The sequence below is a fragment of the Diadema setosum genome, chromosome 6, assembly GCF_964275005.1.
Source record: "Diadema setosum chromosome 6, eeDiaSeto1, whole genome shotgun sequence".
Classification (NCBI taxonomy): Eukaryota; Metazoa; Echinodermata; class Echinoidea; order Diadematoida; family Diadematidae; genus Diadema; species Diadema setosum.
Window position 1 is genome coordinate 15,075,064 of NC_092690.1, and position 16,444 is coordinate 15,091,507.

The 16,444-nt window shown below is 40.5% G+C and overlaps 1 protein-coding gene across 1 annotated transcript in view; it reads right to left on the reverse strand.

Moving 5' to 3' along the window:
* Positions 1 to 886: 886 nt before the first annotated feature.
* The window catches only part of LOC140229441 (uncharacterized), a 50,249-nt gene continuing 34,691 nt past the window's right edge, over positions 887 to 16,444 (reverse strand). Inside the window, exons 5-9 of the mRNA XM_072309695.1 lie at positions 15,335 to 15,403; positions 14,535 to 14,636; positions 12,921 to 12,977; positions 10,823 to 10,900; positions 887 to 10,267 (exon numbers count right to left, since the gene is read on the reverse strand). Coding sequence (XP_072165796.1) covers positions 921 to 10,267; positions 10,823 to 10,900; positions 12,921 to 12,977; positions 14,535 to 14,636; positions 15,335 to 15,403 — 9,653 coding nt within the window. The 3' untranslated portion in view covers positions 887 to 920. The remainder of the gene's footprint in view (positions 10,268 to 10,822; positions 10,901 to 12,920; positions 12,978 to 14,534; positions 14,637 to 15,334; positions 15,404 to 16,444) is intronic.

Consider the following 16,444-nt stretch of genomic DNA (forward strand, 5'->3'; position numbering starts at 1 on the left):
TGATGTAATAAGTGATCTACAAGAAGTATCATATACTATAATGCCTGAATAGATCCTTGTCATTTGATTGCTTGTTTGACATTGATCATACGGCCCATTTTACTATGACGTCATCATCCATGCAATTGTGGCTCTATTTACCATGCAATTTTGGATCCATACGATTTGCTCCATTGCACACTCACTGAGAGCCTGGCACACTACCCGTGCTATAATGCTTGTTTGAAGTATGTGTATGCAACATCGCGCTAGCGTAAAGCGCTCAGGGTGAGCACTCTCGCGATCTCAGATTCTTTCGTTTCTAAATTAATAAAACATCAAATGACAACGATCTATTTTAGGCATTATATAAAACAAATAATACATGTTTTTCATTCATGCAACGGACAGAATATTTAATTCGATGAAAGATGAAGTATACACTATTACATACATGTAGGACTGGGTCTAGGATGTAGGACTATCAGTTGTGGCTGTTGCACTACTGTTATCTCTGAGACATTCACACATAATTCTTTCACATGACCGTTACATAGCATGAAGAATGCATAACACCATTTCTCAAAATAACAATATGGCTTTAACATTCATTAAAAAAAAACCAACAACAACAAACAAATATTCCTATTATTCACATGAACAAGACAAGAGAAAAGAATGCCAAAAAAAAAGTTATTCCTTTCTTAAAGTCACGGCTGAGATTTGATATATGTACAACCAAAATAACACATATTTTGGAGTGGCTTAAGTTGCTGACTTGCTGCACAGTACAAGATTTAATCATGGAGAAACTTTACCTGACAATTTTTGTCTACATGCAATTTCCTTTCACACACACATACATACATACACACACACACACACACACACACACCCAACAAAAAATATCACATCAGAGATTGCAACAAGGGTGATGACGTTTAATCAAGTGGTTCCTGCTTTATATGGACCCCTAAAGCATTCTCCTCTTGCCTTGTGTGCCAAGCATTCCCTTCGACATCTCTTCCAAACTGATAGTCTTGTTCAGGTTCTTCTGCAAATGCCTCTTGCTGAGCATGGTCTAGTTCTAGATCTGAGCCAAAGTTTACATCTTCTTCTCCAAGGTCAACACCATCTTCATCAATGCCTTGATGATCACTCATTGCATCACCTCTGAATGCACAAACAGTCTCATGGTCTTTGCACTCTGCTTCTAAAGTAAATTGTTCTGAGCAAAACTGACACTCAAAAACCTTAGAGAGTTCATGAACTGCCATGTGGCTTTCTAATCTTGCCTTCTTCCAAAAGGTTTGAGAACACACATTGCACTGATGCTTCTTGTCGGCCATTTTGATCTTGCCAATATTAGAGTTTCTGGACTTAGCAGTCTTTCTACCCCTGTTCTTGAGTTCAGCGGCTGCTTTCCTTCCCAGGACATGAAATGCACAAGACTTTCTCCGTATATGCCTGACAAGGTGATGCCTCTGAGTAAATGCAAAATTGCAGTGTTCACAACGGTAAGGTCTGTGCTCTACAGAAGGGAAGCCTTCTTCTGGTGGAATATAAGTAGTTTGTTTCCCTGTAAGCAGAGATTCAAGACGTGAAACGTGGCGATATGTTGGGTTTGGCTGTGGTTCTTGGATGACTTCACCTTGCATGGAACTTACAGTAGGATCGCTGAATATGGATGGTGACTCGAGTCTTTGCTTCAGGAGTGAAGGTCTACTCTCGCTCGAAGCAACTGTCTGTTCATTGGCATGGCTGGTCACATTTGTGATAAAGAGGCCACTGCTGCCAAAATCACCTGACAAATGTGAAGTGGGAATTCCAGACTGAATTTCTGGTGCAATAGGAGGTTGCATCTTCTCACCAGACAACTGTTCTGATGAAATTGTTGGTGTGCTACTTTTGGGTTTGGTCTTCATGGTGATTCCATGCTTGAAGAGCATATGTCTTGAGAGGCTAGACTGCTGCTCAAACACTGCATTGCAGATCGTACACACAGACATTTTGCTCAGGTCTTTTACAGGCTTGCTCTGACACTCTGATGACCTTCGTGAATAGACTTTTCTATGGACTGTTCGTTCATGCGCCATGCAAAGTCCTTTCAATCTAAATGCAGATGGGCAATATCTGCAGCGAAACAGTTTACGTTGAATTATTTCCTGCTGCTCCTGCTTGGGATGAATATCATCACTTTTCAATGGTAGCTCCTTCTCTAATAAATTTGGAGAGCATGGCTTTGTTACACTCTCTTGGACTTGGAGAGACAAAGTTGCAGCTGTCGGAATCGAGAGGTCATCTGTTTCATCTTGATGTGGAACACTTGCTGCCTCTGGGAGAATTTCTGTCTGCTGTGAAGGTGGTGTGTCAGCTGAGGGGGTCATCTTGTTCTCTACAGGTGGCCTTTTCTTTCCATCACTAGATGGCCTCTGAGCTGCAAGGTTAGATACAATTTTCTCCAGTCTACTTGCTGATGAAACTGAAGTACTATGACGTTGAACATCCCCATTTGAATGCAAGTCTGGCAGCGTGTTTTCAGAAATACCTGGCAGCGTGTTTTCAGGAATATCTGGCAACAAGGCTTGATAATCTCCAAGAGAGCTATCTTTCAGAGAACCAAGGCTGTAGCTGTACTCGGGTTGATCTACTGGCTCTGGTTTTATCTTTGTTGCCATATGATCGATATCCATACGTACCCCAGTTGAGTTATCTGAAGTTTCCGGACCAACTGACTTCTCAAGACCAGGCTCAATTTTTACTTGCACGGGCTCCGCCCTGTTCTCACCCTGGTCATTGAGTTTCTGGGTGAACTCAGTGGATATCAATTTCAACAGCATCTGATTGTAGTCTGGATGATCCCTCTCATGTCTTTCAAGTTCATCACGAAGAGAGAATCTTAAGGGACACTGACTGCATTTCAAAAGTTTGTCATAAACATGTCCATGGAGATGGATGCAAAGCATACTAGATGAACTGAAGTAGTTACCACACACAGGGCATGCTTTAGGTGCCTCAGCATCTGGATTTGCCTTTTTATTCGGACATCCGTTTCTTGTGTGCTCAAGTAGAAGGGACTTCTTGGTGACTGAGTATCCACAGTCTCTGCACATGAATATTGCAGCGGTCAATTTAGACTGTTCTCCCTTTGGCTTGGAATGCTCCCATTTCATGTGCTTGGCATAGTTTGATACAGTCTTATATCCAAGTCCACACTTCACACAGACATATGGTCTGCTGGGGGAAGGCTTGTGAAGCTCAAGGTGAAATCGCAATTGCCCTTTCTTGCTGAAACCCTTTTTGCAAAGATGACAAAAGTGACGTTTGGGAATGATGGCATGGCTTGAGGAAATTCCCTTACTCTGCTCTTCTTGTTCTACACCCAAGTCCTTTGAGTCACTGTCTTGTTGTTGGGAGAGCCTTAAGCACAGGACATTCATGTTGACATGCTTACTTAGGTGTTGCTTTGTACTGTAGCCAAGTTTGCATCTTGCACATCTGAAAGGCTGATTTTCCCAGTTATCATGGACTTTCATGTGTGTTTCCACATGGGTTTTGGCCTGGAATCTGCAATTGCATATGGGACATGAAAGGTCCCTCCGTTCTGAATCCTGTTTCCCATTGCCATTGGAATTCTCTTCTGAGGTACCTGCAGCTTTGTCAGAATGCACAGTCTCACTTTGGGTTTCAGATTCTGCAGCATCATCAACAAATTCACATGTTTGCTTTTCCAAATGTTCCACAAGATTTGTCTTGCTTTCAAATTTCTCCTTACAGCGCGGGCATCGAATCTCATTTGGATAACCCTTCCTCCATGGATGGACAACATTACAGTGCCTGTGGTAATCAAGAAGTCGATTATATCCCAATGTACAAATCTTGCAGACAAAGGGCTTTGTCAGGGCAACTTTGTGAAGACGGGTGTGCTTCCGCAGATGGATGACAGTCATAAAAGCAAAGCCACACGTTTGGCATACATATGGACGTGCTTTGTTAGACTTTGCAGTTCTGTTGTGAACGGGTTTGCGACCGGGTGACAAGCTCTTTCTTATTGCGCTAATAGATGGGACTGGTGAATGGGAGAGGGAAGAATTTGATCTTTCATCCCTTTCAGAAGACACTGCATTGCCATCATCGTTGAGCTCTGAAGGATCAGTCTTTATGACGGTTTGAGCATGATTCTGGTTTGAATTAAGTAGGCCAAGGGCATGTCTCTTCAAGTGTTTCTCCAGTTCACTTGGCCTCTTGTATCTTGCATCACACTGATCACAGCAGAATTTCTTGTCATGTCCAGTCTCTCTGATGATATCCCGTCCACCAATTCTGATGACATCTCTTTGCAAAGCGTTATGGTCTTGTCGAAGGTGTTTTGTTAGCATGATCTGATTACTAAATGGCACATTACAAAGTTGACACAAGAAAGATGATGTTGTTGAACACCGCTTCATGTGAACTAGAAACAAACTCCTAGTCCGAAACGACAAACCACATCTCTTACACCGATCACATTTCTTCTTTCCTTGTACGTCAGCATGAAGCAAGCCTGGTGCTCTGCGATGTAATTGCATGTGGCGTTCTAGGTGAGATTTCGTGTAGCAAGATAGTCCGCAGAGCTTGCACGGGAATGGTCTGGTTACAGATGGACCAAGCTTATGAATCCTTTCATGTCTCCAGAGTGATGAGCGATCCTTGTATGCCTGTGGACAATATCTGCATTTGTGTTCACCTTTCCTTGTTGTTTGCTGCATCAAAGTAACTTGGTTCTGGCCAGGTTTCTTTGTCTGTTGACTCACCTGATGTCCCATCCCTTGTGTGGCTGCAGGCTTTGTACTCTGCCCATAATGACTAACTCGCCCCTGGTGTCTGCTCAGCCCAACTACTGTGTTGTACCCAATATGGCATACATCACACTTGTAGGGCTTGTTTGCACTTTTGGCATGAACCCTTAGATGTTTATACATTCCTGATGACTCCGAAAATAGATCTCCACAAAGAGGACATTTGTACCTCCTTGCACCTGATGAAGTCACAATGAACTGGATTTTCGATGTCAGGTTTGTCTTGGTTGGTACCCTGTCATGAGTGCGCATCATATGCTTTGTTCTCTCTTTTGTGCTCTTGAAACCGAAGCCACACTGTGAACAGCGATAAGGTAAGTTGTCGCCAGTTTCATGCCGTTTGCGATGCCTATTCATGTTGCACCTCATGGTAAACTTGTCTCCACAGTATGGACATTCGAATGGCTTTTTCTTTGGAAGATTTTGTCTCTCAAGCTGCATCTCTGCATAAGTGGCAGAATAATTGTCAGGAGCAGCAGAAGAAGCCTGCTCCACATCATACAACCTTCCATGAACTCGCCTCACATGTTTGGTCATATTCCCCACTGAGTAGAATCCAAGACCACAGGAGTCACATCGAAATGGCTTCCCTTCACTCTGTCTATGGAGTCGCAGGTGCTTGTACTTGGTAGACTTAAGACGAAACCTATCACCACAAATGGGACATGGGTGTGGCCTGTCTATCATTCTTGTTAATGTCTCCCCACTTCCTGTCAACCATCTTGGGTCTGGAATCTCTCCTGCTGACATAACTCTATGTTTTGCTGTAACTTGAAGCTGCCTTGGAGAGATGGTGTGAACTTGTATGTGATCATCAAGAAGGTGCTTTGCTTTGAAGGTTTCTCCACAGACTCTGCATCTGAATGGACGCTTTGTTTTCACATCAATGCTCTCAGCATTTTCTAGTTGGGAGTAAGCCTTGACAGGATCACTGTGTGCAACAGACATAGTTTGTGACTGATCAAAATGAATTCTCTGGTGCTTCTTGAGATTTGTGGAACTGATGAATCTGCATTCACAAATATTGCACACATGTGTTCTACTTTCCTGGCCATCTTGTGAGTGAACCTTGGTATGGGTAGTTAAAGAAGCCCTGGTCTTGAAGGTGCAAGGACAGATATCACAAGCGTAAGGTCTGTCCTGAGCTGCTGAGTGTATAGTGTCCTCACTGCCTTCTTCATACTGATCTTGTGTCTCATGTTCAGTGCCTTGACTATTCTCATTGTCGGTGATTTCACTGCGGTGAGTGTGCAGGTGATTTGAGAGACTAGACTTTTTGGAGAAGGAAATATGGCAGACATGGCATTCAAATGGAGGTCCACTAGGTGAAGTGTGTGGTGTCTTTAGGTCTTCCTTCCAAATGAACTCAACTCCAGGATGAACACGCTTGTGATTACTCATACTTGAACGCTTCGTGAAAACTTTTCTGCATACAGGGCATTTCAAACCAGATATCACAAACCTCTTCTTTGGCTTATCCTTCGGAGTCTCTGACATTTTGCCATTCACTAAGCCTAAGTCAAGATTTGCATGGGAACGCTCATGAATCACAAGGGCATTCTTTTGTTTGAATATTCCACCACAGTGTCTGCACTTATGAATAGGTTGAGATGGGTTCACATGACTTGCCATATGAGAGAGCAGCTTTTGTTTTGTTTGGTATGCAGCTCCACTTTTGTGGCCAATGAAAGATCCTTGCCCTTTGGCATTGGCTGTCAATGAAGATGTTGCCTGCAAGTTATGAATTACCTTATGCTTGGAAATACTGATCTTAGACTTCCCATATACTCCACAGATGTCACACTGGAAAGGACGATCCTTGGATTTCACATGACGAGACTGATGCTTGCGTAAATTTCTGGCATACTTATATGCCGTGCCACATTTTGAGCATACATGAGGACGTTCAGGATCTATGACACCCTTTGGATCAGGTCCCTTCATGATAGGCTCTATCTCTGCTCTCAGGGATGCGTTTACTCTGCTCTTTTTGCCGTCCATCAATGCAAGAAGTCTCTTTGTTTCAGCAGCATATTCAGGTGTATGTACCCTTTGGTGACGGGTGTGGTTTGAGTGTCCTTTGAAGGCAGCTCCACAAGTTTTGCACTTAAAAGGCCGTGGAAATCTTGAATGCTTTTCATGAACTCTCATGTGGCTTTCTAAACCCCAGAATGTTTCAAACCTAGAGCCACACCGGTGACACACATGTAGATCATTTGGTACACTTCCAGATGATGATCGACCAGGTTCGGTTTTGATTTTGATGACACTGCTTGATGGCGATTTTCTGCTGGCATCTGTCAGCATGCCATGAGCAAACCTCTGATGTTTCACAAGGTCAACATGACGACTGAAAGCAGAGTTGCACTTTTTGCAGGCAAATACCTCATTGCTCGACACTTGATTGTGCACTTTCACTGTGAAAGAGTTCTGGTTCACTGCATGATCACTGAAGTTTCCTTGTTGCATCACAGCTGAATGCTTCTTCTTCAAATGGCCTTGCAGGACTTCCTTGCGGTTGAAAGTCCATGGGCAAAATTCACACTTGAACGGACGTTCTCCACTGTGGATTCTCATGTGTCTGCGAACATTTGCTCTGCATGAAAATGTTGCTCCACATTCATGACACATGAGAGGGTCTTTCTTAAAACTAGACTTGGAAGATGCTGATCTCTGCTTTACAAATGGCATCTTAATCTTTAATGTGCTATCTGTGCTTTTGGCAAGCTGACTTCGCACTGAAATTTCACTGGATTTTGTTGTCATCTTGAGATATTCTTCCGCATGGTGTCTTGATATGTGCATCTGAAGAAGGCATCTGCGTCGGAAGCTTTTGGAACAAAAGGTGCAAGGAAATGGCTTTTTTAGCTTGTGCCGGATTTTGTGATCCTTCAGATAAGCTCGCTTAGAAAATGCCAGATGGCAAGTGTCACATTTGAAAGGCTTGTTTGGATCCTTAGAGCGTGTTCCCGGAGGGTGCTGAGTGCGGATGTGTTCATCAAGGTAACTCTGCCTCACAAATCTCCTCTCACAGAAATCACAAAGTAATGGCTTCAGTTTCACATGAACCTTCATGTGGTTCTTAAGTGTTGCAGAGAACTGGAAATCTTTACCACAAACTTTACAGGAGTACGGTCTGTCTGACGAAGTTGATGTTATTTCTCCATGCTCTCTCTCAACCTTGAGGTCTACACTAGGTAGCCTTTCCATGGCTTTGTTGATAACTTCTTCATACTTTGCATCTAAGATGCTTTCTTCCACTGCTGTGGTGTCCTCTGTAGGGTGACTTTCTTTCATGTGACTAATCAGATATGCTTTCCTGGTAAACTGACGCTCACAGAAATCACAAGCATAAGGCTTACCATAGTGCAAGAACAAGTGCTCTTTCAAAGAAGACTTCGCTGTGAAAGCTTTATCACACATCTCACAGGAAAATGGTCTGGCTTTCCCATCCAGTTTCTGCTGTGTCATTCCAATAGCTTCTGGCACAGCTTCTCTAAGGTCAGCATCCCCTTCATTTGTGCTGCTTGCAGTATCTTCATCTTTGCTAGGTTGTCTCTTGGTCACTGCCAACTTTTCAGTGGCAACTTGACTGGTAGTCAGTTGCTTAATAGCTTGATCTTTGGCTTGTCTTTCACCTGTCTTCACTACTTTAACCTGCTGTGCTTTCTTCCTTCTCTCTTGCTGTTTGTGCAAGCTCATATGCCTTTCCGCCTCATATGTGCGCTTGAAGTCCATTGGACAATACAAGCAAATGTATGGTTTGTAACCCCAATGAGTATATACATGTTCCAAGAGGTGAGCCCTCTGTTTCAGGGATCTATTACATACCACACAGATCCAGGGTCCATCCATGCTGTGAATCTCAACATGAACTTGTAGGTGAGAATCCTCCAGAAAAGTGGATTCACAGAGCTGGCATTTGTAAGGACGAGGACCAATCATACTCTGTTCACAAAGAGGACCAGTGTCATTTCCTGTTTTTTCTGCAACATCACTACTTTGTGGAGACGAACAGGTGGAGTTTGCTTGTAAACTTGCAGCTGATCCCCATATCTGATGAATTTTGGCATGTTTTTCCAGGCTTTTCTGAGTTGGATAATTCTTTTGGCACACAGTACACTTGAATTGCTTGGGTTCACTCTCGAGTTGATCTTGTAACTGGTCATCATTGGCACTACCTTCAGGTGTGGTACTACACTGGTGATTTTCAAGTGCAATTTTATCTTGGGCTGTAAAATTAAGGCAGCTGTGGCTGTTTGCAGTATTTGAGTCTATTTCCTTTGCAATCGCGAGTCCAGATTCTTGCATAGGCATGATGGGAGGCGGAGGTGGTTTCCGTGCTGCACGAAGTAGCTTTTGATGGGCCTTCTTGATGTGCAGCTTCATTTTCTTATTACGCATGAATCCCTTTGGACAAAATGGGCAGACAAATGGCCTGTGTCCTGTGTGACTGTACTCATGTTCTTTGAGACTAAACTGACTCTTGTATGATTTCCCACAAGTGCCACAGACAAAAGGCCTCTCTTTGTGGTCTCTCATATGCTGAGCAAGACTCTCCTCATCTACAAAGGATATATGACAGATCTTGCACTGGCTAATATGTGTCTTTTGATGCTCTTCAAATGCCTGCTTGTTGTGGCAAGCCTTACGGCAGATGTTGCAGATGAGTTGCCTCCACACTTGCTGTGACATACCATCATCTATGTTACATTTGTCGAGCACAGGTGAGGACCTATCATCTGTCTTTTTGACACTTTGGTTACTGTCCTCTTCTATGCCAACAACATCAACATCTGAGTCAATTCCACTTTCACATGCATTACCATCAACTGTGGCATCTTCCTGGGGTGGCATGTGAGTGACAGGCATGACATGTTGATTGCTGTCAATATCATCTTTAAAATGACTTTCCTCGGGGGTCACACATGAAGCACTTTGCAAAGAGATGTCTTCCTCATCTGCAATATACTCTGGCAGACCTGTCTCATTCCCTCCATACATTTCACCAATGTCTGATTTAGTTTCTGGCAAAAGATTTCTGCTTTCTAATTGTTTAGGAGGCAAATTTCCATCAACAGCTGAGGCAAACTTTTCAAAGAGATTTCCGTGACAGGTGCTGGCATATGCCGTATTCTCAGTCGTCATCTTCTCCTCCTCTGTAATATTTGGAGACATCTCTTTTTCATCAAGCAGTTCTGAATCTTCTCTGAAGGTCTCCTCACCTGCAGTAACACTATCATTCTTCTGTTCAGAGTCATCTCTCATGTCATTTGCTCCTGTAGTCAATTCAAGTACTGAAGTATCATGATCACTGCTAGAGGGAAGACTGCTGGACATTCTCTCAGAACTTTTATCACAGCCCTTTGACATGTGCTGCTGGTGAGTTTCTCCATTGTCACACAGCTCTCCACAGTCTTGACTTTCAAGATGCTGCTCTGATAGCTGATCTGTACAAAAAAAAAAAAAAAAAAAAAATGAACACAATTTTCAGGTAAAATACATGTATCTTTTTGGAACACATTTAACTTGACTTTAAGCATTGTTGTAAAATGATGTGGAAAACAACCTGAAAAGAACTGACCTAAAGGAAAAAAAAAAAAAGGAGAACAAATGTAAAAGCACCACTTATGAAGAGATTGAATTGACAAGATTACTGTGTTGCACATTTGAGGATTCTTTTCACAGTACAGAGAACTCGTGAGGTAGTGAGCACAACATACTACATACATCTGAAACAGTGATCATATATTTGCCATGAATGACTTGGTTACAGAAACTGCCATATTAATGCTTACTACATGACAACAAAGCAAAAAGAAAACACAAATAAAGAGAAATAAGAATCTATAAGGCCAAAAATCACTGACATGAAAATGACTAAATCTGAATGACAAAATAATCATGCCACCATCATGGTATATGCCAGCAAACACAGTGATTTTAAGCTGAAGGAAATACTTGTAAATTTGTTTCCATTCAAAGAACATGAAACTACAACTTACCCTCTCCACTCTGTGCAGGTAGCCTCTGCTTCCTATTAACCCAACTTCCATCATCTGTATCAGCATCATTATCCACATCTGTGAAAAAACACAATGCCAAGGTATAGATTATATACTTAATAATCAATCACACTGTGGATAGAAATAATACAGTACAAGTAAATATAACTGTGACTGCCAAAATACATTTAAGACAAAACCTTCAAAGCTTCTCTCATTATACATCCACATTACATATTCTGGAGTTTCAGCAACTACTAGTTGTCTTTCCAATCACTGAAAATTTTACAACATAAATACATCAGCCTTTAATTCCACTTTCATGCTGTTTAGTTTGTCCTGAATCTCTTACAGTATTAGTTCCTGCCCACTTCTTAGGGATAAAGAAACAGGGCAATTTTCTTCATACAAATTGGCATTGGGAAGATATAAACCATGATGTGAATATATTAGCTAGAGGGAAATACTGGGAGGCAGTCTGGAGTCAAGCTGATTCATGTTACAAGCACTAGGGAGGACAATTTGTCCTTGCTACGTAATTCTAAATGTATTCATATAAAAGCCAAGCACAATCAGAGTACAAAAGTGAATCTTTGTAAGCTGCATGTATCTACAATGTGCTCCCCCCCCCCAACACACACACACACACTCTACTGTTTGTAGGTGCATGTACACTTATACACAGGTATGTCCAGCTGGCAAATATAACACAGTCTGATATATATGTATTGTGTAAGGTGCACAGAAATACATGACAGGGCCATAACAGAAACAACAAAGCAAACACAAATAAACATGGACATGAACCAGGCCTGCATGAACTATGATGAAAGAGAATGAAAGCAACCCTGATTTTAAAAGATTTTTGTGAAGGTCCAGATAGTAAGCTTATGGTAAATTATACCTTTATAAATAAATATACGTATAAAACATCTATGATGCGAAGCAAAAGCCTCATCATCCCAATATTGAGTCAGGGAATGGTCAAAACATAAAAATATTCTATACACTGAGCATATAGAGGAAGTGAATCACATAACTTTTATATTTATAGAAATTGAGCATTTACCAAAGAGTATTCTTTTTTTGTACCATTTTTTTTTTTAGGAAAATATAATTGTACTCAGTACCTTCAAATTGCCATTCTGGCTGGAAAATTGAATGGGGGGTAAATTTTGCTTAAATGCACACAGAATATAGCTGAAAATGTATAATTTTATTGTTAGCACTTGGGGTAACAAGGTTATCAGTTTTAAGGGAAAGAAATTCACTGGATCCCAGCATACATTTTAGCCGTTAATTTTCAATCACGCTTTCAAATGACTTAGAACAAGCTAACAAAAATGTTAATTGTAATTTCTAAACCCTGAGCAATCGGGACCTACAAAAGGTAGGCTTGTCTCTATGGACCCATGAGAGAATATGATAGGAGGGAAGGTGCTCTTTTGTGCGCGTGCATATCTAAAGATTAACAGATTTAGTGACAAAAATAGAAGCATAAAACAAATCTTATTAGCCGAATTGCTAAAGAAGAAATAATATAGAAGTGCTAGGTCTAAGATTTAAGGATACAGCAGTTCATAACATTTGGGTAAACAATCTTAATTATTCAACACTTTTTTTTGGGGGGGGGCAGGGGGGTCTGTCTCACTGCATTACGCTTGCCAAGACTGCTACTTTCTCTCATTTTTTGCAGCCTTTGCTACTACAGCATCTACCTTCCTAGATATACTGGGAAAAACAAAGCTTTCCTCTAAGCAATTCTTTAATCTTATGCCACCTGTAACAGCACTGCGCAATCCTTATACAATCCTTTAAATGTAATTTATTTTTGTTATAAATTTATTCTTTTGTAATCATTACCTAAGTAGTGATACTATACACTAATTCGGCATGTCTAAGACAGGCAATAAATTTAGTGAATACACATAATATCAGTAATCATGATGCCGTCATCTGTCTGCATATGACGACAAGGTTATGATTACTAGCAACAGAGTTACACCATAATTGAAAAAGAAAGGGAATTCACAGTGCCTGTCATGCTTCTAGACTATTGCAAATCTGAAAGGAATTGGGCAAAGTGCCTCAAGCTCACCTATGAAACCTTCAGCCCACTCCTGCACATCCTCATACCATGTACACACCACAGGCTCTGAACCAAAGCAAAAATATAATGTATATCATGACAGGGTTGCATTTCTCTTGTGGAAACTCTAACATAAACACAACAATATTCAAACTATGACAGGTATGACATAAATTTCCAGTGTAAAAGATTTACTCTGGAATGTAGCAGCAGAAAGGAGATCATGGCAAGCATTCCAACAACATGAAACAGTCAGTATACATACAGTGCCCACACATTATACAACACACAATGTAATGCAATATGAGACCAATAAAGAATGCAGGTAAATGCTATGTCTCATTACAATACTACTGTACAAAGTAATTCAAACAATTTCTCGTCAACACAATGATAATACGATTGTGCAAAAATCAATTGACAAAGGGGCAGAAGTACACATGAAGGGAAGATCAGAAAAACTTCAGGTTTGTAATTATTAATACAGCGGTTTGGTAAATGCACCACATGCAAGTGGGTATTGGTAGTATCTTTTTTCTAATATTCATGGTGCAACTAACCCACATATGAAGAGCAACCATAACTCACAACAAGCATCTACATTGTACCTTATTAACTTTTTATATGCCACAGTATAAACCCCCTGCTTACCACATTATTCTGAACCACAACACATGAGCACTTTTAGAAATCATTGTTTTTTTTCAAAGCCATGTATTTTTTTATGTAAGCATTATGCCAGAAACACAGTATAGCAAAGTTGAATGGCAAATTACAACCTTTGCTGTGATGTAAATCTTATGACAAGCCATAGCTAGTTTTCTTGCAAGTGGCCAATATACTGCAAAATTGTATTCTTGGTCAAGGTAACCCATATATTCACTTTCATGAGTAGGTCTGAGGATGGCATGACTTTTTGAAGACACAACCTCAACAGAAAATCAGAATTTACTTGCAAAATCCCTATATGGAACTGCGCTATTCAGTCACTATGAGTATATGCAGCAGGAATAGAATTACACATGATGCTTTTGAGGTACTGTGACATACTATGTGACATATTGCGATTTATCACTCAGTTTGTGCGCAGTTGTGCATTTGAGCAAAATATGTGAAGTTAGCAAGTCGTGAACCGAGTCAGGCCTACGAACGTGGCACACAAAGAGCTACTATGGAAATGACACTTGCCTCATTGCACAAACAAAGTAAAGCAAAGATGCACTGCCCTGACTTGTGCTGATGTCTTTCACTTGAAACTATCTACAAATATTTTTCCTTACAGTAGTTGTCTCTTTAATTGTGTGCGTGTGTTTTGGTCTTTTTCTCCCACATGCATGCAAAACAACCAGCCAGCATCTTTGTCTTCTCTTTTGACCATTACAATTCTAAATTACTGATTACCCAGCACAGATGACCGATATCCACAGAAAAAAAGAAAATGCTGCAAAAAGTTTTTAAACTGTGGCATATTCATAGGGTAACCTCAGGCTCATGTTGTGGCACATTTGGTTTGTAAATAAAGTACAGAAAGCTGGAAGCTACTGTGAGGTTTTGGGGCACCCTGCAAGTAACAGTATGAGCACAAACATGCAGGTAAAGTGTCATAAATCTAAGGTTATGTACCTGCATCTAAAACTGCCTCATCAACTTCAGAGTCATCATCCAAGATCTCAACATCACAGGATTCATCCTCTCGGCCTGCAGAGTCGTCAGCATCATCCTTGTCTAAAATACAATGAAAACAGAACAAAGGGGAAAAAACATATTTTTTTGAAAGTGAGAAGGCTTTTTTTTTTCTTATTCTTGAGAAAACACAGTGTGGCACCATCTCACAATCCCCCTTCTGTATTTTCATTACTATCTAATGCTAAAGGTTTTCCTCATTTGATAATATAAAATACACTGAAGCAATAGTAACAGCTTTCCCGATTTTTGCATGTATCATCTACCTTTATCATTTTCACTCTCCATGGGGAAGGGGGTTGGGGAGAGAATTCTTGGGAAATAACACACACCCCCATCAAAAAAAATAATAATTAATAAATATACAAATTATCATGAAAACTACATCAGGGTCCTGTTTTATCAAAAGTCGATTCTATTCCTTAACACACAGGCTGCCATAGACTTATAATAGAAATCAACTCTATCATCAGTTTTAACTCTTCATAAAACACGGCCTAGGATTGTTCCACTACAAAACCAATATATGTATGAATAGCATCAACTAATAATTCCTGGGAGAAAAAAAACAAACAAACAAACAAGTTGTACTACTGCCCTGGGGATACATCAATGCACACATGGTGTACCACACATTTTTTTTTTCATTTTATTTTGAGTGTGTGTGTGTAATAATTTCTTTGGGCTACACTTTAATGTATGTTTGGACACGTTGTGAAAGTTCTGTGGGTTGGACTAACCTTTGCGCTCACTGAAAGAACTGCTCTCTGATTCTTGCCGTGTGGACTTCTCCTCATGTGAGTTAGAACCTGCATGGTAAAAACACAATGAAGAGTGGCTATCATTTATAAAGCTGTCATACACTACAGAAATTTTTTTATAAACAGTGAAAACTTTAAAGAATGTTTCACATATAAAATTGCTGGGTAGAAAGCAAATGGAGCATAAGTTGTGATAAAGGAACCCCAGATTTGGAGAGGGTAATATTTCACCAATAATTTGAAGTCAAAAGAGGTGGGGGTACAGCTGGAACAGAGGTGTATTTATGTTAAATAAATAGTCAGGATAAAATATGAGTAGATCTAAAAGATGCAATGTAGGTATGATTGGTAGTAGGGTATACAGCTGCGGTCACATAACCACCAAAGCAGGATGCAGGATAACGCTTCTGCTAGATTGTCCATACAAGCTGCCTTCATGAACCTAAGGAGTTTAGCCTCAGCCTTAGCTTAATGCTGACAGCTGATGCAAAAAGCCACATGTGGCTGCACACCTCTATGCACCTAGACAATAATTGGAATGGGCAAACTACATGTAGATGCTGGCATTGCATACACAGAGTGACAAAGCTTCTTGTCTTCTCATCCTCACTAAAGCTCCATCTTGCTAGAACTGCCACACATACAAGGATCACAAATGGTGAATGTATAAAAGACAGAATGATTAGGTTATGCATAATGAGTTTACTGCACTGAGCAGCTGAATGTTCTCTGCATGAGATCAATATGCCAGTTAAGGGTTCCACTATGCACATGAACAGAAAAAGGTAATTTGTACCAACAGGGCATGTTTGTTTTTGTTTTTGTTTTTTTTTTTTAATTCACTGAGAGAAGCATCTGTGACGTATATGATTATTAAAGTAATTCTTATAAATGGTGCTTGCCAGCACATCCATCTGACAGCAAAAGTAGCATTTGGCAGTAGCAATAGAAAGAGATTGTCAATACCTTTGGTACAAAATAATGAAATAAACGCTGTATTTTGTTTCATCTTGCTATTTACAGTACTTCATAATTGAATTTCTCCTTTTTAATTTTTCTCCAATACAAGACGCTTAGAAACTTTAGAAT